This window comes from Trichosurus vulpecula, chromosome 7, assembly GCF_011100635.1.
Source record: "Trichosurus vulpecula isolate mTriVul1 chromosome 7, mTriVul1.pri, whole genome shotgun sequence".
Classification (NCBI taxonomy): Eukaryota; Metazoa; Chordata; class Mammalia; order Diprotodontia; family Phalangeridae; genus Trichosurus; species Trichosurus vulpecula.
Window position 1 is genome coordinate 47,000,466 of NC_050579.1, and position 5,382 is coordinate 47,005,847.

A 5,382-nucleotide genomic window follows, 5' to 3' on the forward strand; every position below is an offset into this window, starting at 1 on the left:
TCCCTGACATCAACACCCGCCCTCCGAAGTCTATGAGAACGCTGATAGGCTTAGGGGCAACCCCCAGCCCTCCTTTCATTTGTCTCAAGGGACGTCGTTCAAGAACCCCTCCGCCCCCTCCTTCCACGGAGGAAACCGTGCACAACAACCGCTTCCCCGCCAGAGGCACACAGTGTCCACGCGCTCCGCGCTGCGCGCTGATTGGCTGTATCCTTGGTAAACAAGGAAAAGACAGCCAATGGGAAGATTGTGCACGAGGACAGCACGAGCCACCTCGCAGGCCCTCGCGTGGCCCGAACTGCCGGAGCCCTATATAGGGCTGTTTCCGCCTGGCCGTTGAGTCAATCCCTAGAGCGCTGCAGTCGGGCTCAGGCTTTCTGATCCTCTGAGATTTTTGGGGAGGGGATTTCCTCAAACCTCCTTTTCGACTGAGACAAAAAAAAAAAGACTTCTTTTTCTTTTCAAGTCACTTTGCTTTAGTGAGGAGTCTTATATTTTCTAGCTTTTCTACTTTTTAGAAGTTTGTAAAGGCTGTTTTAAGAGGCTGTTCAATTTCTTAGAAGAAAATTGTCAAGCCTGTCAGCCAATCATCCCACGCAGACCAGGGAGAGAGAAATACTCTCCACTTAACCAGAAAGGTTCAGTCCTTTTGGCTCTCAAAAGAGAGAGATTTATTCGTTGTCTCCCCCGTTCTCTGAGTGAAGCAAGCCCCAGCCATGGTGATGTTCAAGAAAGTCAAGGCTTTCGAGGTGGTCTTCAGCGACCCCGACAAGGTGTACGGCAGTGGGGAGAAGGTGGCCGGCCGGGTGGTGGTCGAGGTGTGCGAGGTGACCCGGGTCAAGGCCGTGAGGATCCTGGCTTGCGGAGTGGCCAAAGTCCTTTGGCTGCAAGGCTCCCAGCAGTGCAAGCAAGCGATGGAGTACCTGCGCTACGAGGACACGCTCCTGCTAGAGGACCAGCCTGCAGGTAATGGGCTGTTCCCTGCTGCGGGGCTGGGGCGAGGCGGGGAGATAGCCCTTAGGGAGCCCCCGGGAAGCCGGTTCTAATGACACCATTCATTTAGGGGAGGCGAGGCGGGCCGGGGCTGAATCTTTGTCCTTCCATCTGGCAAAGTGGGTATTATTCCCAGTCTTCGCGTCAGCTGCTGTGCGCTGGGATGCTTTGAACTGGGAAGCGTGCTTAACGAGATCTTAGTGTTAGAAATTAAAACAGCATAATAATCTTTGGTTTGCGGGTCGGGGCTCGGGGCTTTGGGCTTTTTTGCCCAGACCAGAGTTATTAACCATCTCTCCTTTTGGGAGATTGAAGTGTCGTAGTTAGTTTCAGAATATATATATACACTGTTTCGGCATTGCTGTATTTAAAATAAGTAACACTTTTTAGTAAGTCTAATAGTAGATCTTTATCCCTCTCTCTCTCTCTCAAGCTAACGATGAGTCTGTGATCCTGAGACCTGGAAACAAGTATGAGTACAAGTTCGGCTTTGAACTTCCTCAAGGGTAGGTGTTAGCTATACTGTTCTCTTCTTTAAAACCTCCCTTCCCTTAGGCATCCAATGTTCCTAGATGAGTAATCTAAACGGAGTTGTTCCCTTTATTCCACCATAGGCCTCTGGGAACCTCATTCAAGGGGAAGTATGGCTGTGTAGACTACTGGGTAAAGGCTTTCCTAGACCGCCCCAGCCAGCCAACTCAAGAAACCAAGAAGCACTTTGAAGTGATGGATCCAGTAGATGTCAATACCCCTGAGTTGATGGTAAGCTTTCTCAATAGGCTTAAGTCCTGGGTAGCAGTAGCTCTTATAAGGCAGGACCCCACCTCTTGGCAAGGCTTATGCTGAAAATAAGATTCTAATCTTTAACTTAAAATGAAAGTGAATAAAAATTTTACTCTTAAAGGAAAGGGGGATGGGGTTCCTGGTTTTTCTCTGAGAAATATGGTTCACTACATCCCACAGAACCCTGTTATGACCATCGACAAAGAAATGCTCAAGCAAAGCTTAGAGGAGAGTATAATTATGGTAGAGAATGATACAACACATCTAAGATTATATAATAGTGGACTAGAGTCTCAGGAGATATAGAGATCCTCATAATCAAAAGCAGGAGCCATCTTTACTTGGCAATTCTCAGGAACTTTAACAAAGATTTCTTTATTTTATCCTATTTAGGCACCTGTGTCTGCCAAGAAGGAGCAAAAAGTTTCTTGCCTGTTTATTCCTGATGGGAGGGTATCTGTCTCTGCTCGGATTGACCGAAAAGGATTTTGTGAAGGTAAGAGAAGTCCGGGCTTGGGAGAGGCAGGTATTACATAGTGTTGGAGAAGGGTTGTGGACCATAAATCATCAATTGTGGAGTTACACAATCTTTAGTAACAAAAATCCATTTTTTTTTGTCAGGTGATGAAATCTCCATCAATGCTGACTTTGAGAATACGTGTTCACGCATCGTTATGCCCAAGGCTGCTATTGTTGCCCGACACACTTACCTTGCCAATGGCCAGACCAAGGTGTTGACTCAAAAGCTGTCTTCCGTTCGAGGCAACCATATCATTTCTGGCACCTGCGAATCCTGGCGTGGCAAAAGCCTTCGTGTACAGAAGATTAAACCTTCCATCCTTGGCTGCAACATCCTTCGTGTTGAATACTCTTTATTGGTGAGTGAGTGAGGTTGTCTTGGGGATTAGGGTAAATTGGTCATTGAAACAAGCAGTGTTGTACTGTCATGGCTCTCTGGTATAACAGAAACAATTTTTCTCTTCCTTATAGATCTATGTCAGTGTCCCTGGATCTAAGAAAGTCATCCTTGACCTGCCCTTAGTCATCGGCAGCAAATCAGGACTCAGTAGCCGGACATCCAGCATGGCTAGCCGAACCAGCTCTGAAATGAGTTGGGTGGATCTAAACATCCCTGATACCCCAGAAGGTGAGCCAAAGTAGTTTTCCCTTCTTCTCCTCCTCTTCCTCCCCCCCCCCCCTGCCCCCATTAAAGATTCCCTGAAATCAGAATTTGGTTTGGCTGGGTTGTTTATTGCCTCCATTTTCTCTCTGCAGCACCTCCTTGCTACATGGATATTATTCCTGAAGATCACAGACTGGAGAGCCCTACCACTCCTCTCCTTGATGACAGCTCCCTGGACAGCCCCATCTTTATGTACGCATCTGAGTTCAAGTTTATGCCTCCGCCCACCTACACAGAGGTGAGAATTACTACCTTCATTGAATGAAGGTGGGGAGGGGTGCTCCCAACTTACATATTCTTCTGACTCCCCTGCTTCTTTCCCATTTTCAAAATCTAAAACCATTTTTCCTTTTGTCCTTCTAGGTGGATCCCTGTATTGTCAACAACAATGTGCAGTGAATATACCAAAGAAGAGAAGCAGCTGTTTATCTACCTGTTTCTGTCTCTCCTGGACTGATTTTTCAGAGGCATGACAGTCTCCACCCACCATTGAGGATGGGTTCACCTTAACCTCTGTCTCCCTCACATTAGGAGGTCAGCAGGCAGTCATCTCCTAAAATGGATGCCAAAGTGCGTCCACTCTCTCAGCCAGTCTTGCTGTTGTGTCATAGAAGGTGTTTGCTGGTTTGTGAGAGGTTTGGACTCTGTTGTGACCTGTTTCCTCAGAATTCCCCTGAACTAGGAGGGGTTTTCAGTAGTTTGGGCAGGATTGGGATGGCCTCTCGATTGTTCTTCCCAGAATCTCTGGGGAGGATGGGGTATTGATCACAGTCACAAAAAGTTGGCTTCTGGGAACCTGCTTTTGCCCCATGCCAGGCAAAGGTGATGATTTAATGATCTGGGAAAGGTTTTACAGAAGTAATGGCCAAAATTTTGGTGGGAAGAAGAGGCTTCCTGAAATCAGTGTAGCCCTTCCCACATATCCACTGTATGTATGTGTTTAAAGGTGCTCCCAGTTCTTGTAGAAATTTTTCCTGATGAGAAAGGGAAGTGATCAACTGTACTTCTCAGATGATATCTTATCCTTGTTTCAAAGCAAAGGCTAACAGACCCCTGAGGGAGGCTGGTGAAAGCCTGTGGCTAAGCACTTTGTTCTTCCTCTTATGAGGTTTTCTTAAGAGTTTGGGTTCAGTGTTGGTAGGAGGAGAAAGGCACAAAATATCTTCAAAACTCCCTTGGAGTTCATTCTGAAGTATTGTTCTTAGCACTTTTATTCTCTTTTCCATTGGGGATTTTCCTCCTAGTCCCCCTAAGCATTCAGTTAAAATGGTCTGCTGGGATGGGTAAGGGAAAGTTGATGGTTGTGATTAAATGGTTATTCTTGTCATTACCAGTAGCTTACTGAGGGCAGACTGAATAATACTGACAACAGTAGTTATTAGGGAGGGTCCTTCCAGTCCCAGCCTAGCAAATTGAAAAAGAGGCTACCAAAACACTCCAAAGCTGGAATCATACTGCCAAATAACCTCTTAGGAAGCAAATCAGAATTGGGCAGCTTTCCCACCCTGAACATACTCCTAGTGTTAGGAGAGGAGTTTTGAACAATTCCTTTTTCCCCTTGGCCCTCAGCACTTAATCAACCTAAGCAATCAGCACTTTCTCTACTGTCTAATGTCAAAGCACTGAGCCCCACTCTTATCTGTGAACTGTACAACTTAAAAAATGGACTGAAAGTGATTTTGGTTTGTTTTTTTAAAAATGTTTATCTTTTTGTATGTTAAAAGTTATATTTTGTACTTTTTATCAGAAATATTTTCAACTCCTTGGAGATCTTTTTTTTTTAAATAAAAATTTTTAAACATGAAAGTTTTGTGTTTTTCTTGGGTAGAAGATTTTTGAGGTACTTTTAAAAAAAGAGTATTTGGTTTCCATAATCAAATCTTTAAGCACTGTTCTAGAAACTGTCCCAACTACTGACTGGGATAACTGGGTAGAGGGTTTGAAAGTATGGGTGACCCTATCTACATACACCACTAACTTTTAAGAAAAATTAGCTTGTTTAGATACAACAGATTTCTCAATAAATAACTTTATAATTGTTCACAAAAAGGAAAGGCCATATGGTTTTACTGGTGCTACTGCCCAACATTCTCTTAGGCAATGGTTCAAAAACATTTTTAGCATGAGCAATTTCTGAAATCAAAACGAGAAAGAATGTCTCAGGCCACGACATGATATTTATGTAATTACGTTTAGTTGAGTTAATGACAAATTGAAATTGATACTTTTGTGTTCACAATAAGGACAAATAATTACTATGCAAATGTGCAAAAGACAATTTAGTACAGATGGGCCTCATATTAACTTAGAGCCATAGTTCGATTTCACAATAAGAACTGACCATTCCTGGGTCTCAATTTTGTGAAGTGAAATGTATGTTTTTACTGGTTTAAAGTAGGTCTGAATTATGGGTCTTTTGTCTG

At 44.2% G+C, this 5,382-nt stretch overlaps 1 protein-coding gene across 1 annotated transcript; it reads left to right on the plus strand.

The window, feature by feature from the left end:
- The first annotated feature begins 215 nt into the window (after nt 1-215).
- Nucleotides 216-4,765, plus strand: LOC118856722 (thioredoxin interacting protein). Its single transcript, XM_036767161.1, has 8 exons — nt 216-966; nt 1,427-1,499; nt 1,608-1,755; nt 2,170-2,272; nt 2,398-2,654; nt 2,767-2,923; nt 3,052-3,197; nt 3,323-4,765. Exons 1-8 carry the CDS (start codon nt 717-719, stop codon nt 3,356-3,358), a joined length of 1,170 nt encoding a protein of 389 aa, XP_036623056.1. The 5' UTR covers nt 216-716; the 3' UTR covers nt 3,359-4,765.
- Nucleotides 4,766-5,382: the final 617 nt, after the last annotated feature.

What these genes read in the sequence shown, in the direction of transcription:
- LOC118856722 (XM_036767161.1), top strand. Translation starts at nt 717, where the DNA reads ATGGTGATGTTCAAGAAAGTCAAGGCTTTCGAGGTGGTCTTCAGCGAC. An exon ending in GGCTTTGAACTTCCTCAAGG is followed by an intron (nt 1,500 to 1,607) that starts GTAGGTGTTAGC and finishes ATTCCACCATAG; the next exon opens with GCCTCTGGGAACCTCATTCA. An exon ending in CATCCCTGATACCCCAGAAG is followed by an intron (nt 2,924 to 3,051) that starts GTGAGCCAAAGT and finishes TTCTCTCTGCAG; the next exon opens with CACCTCCTTGCTACATGGAT.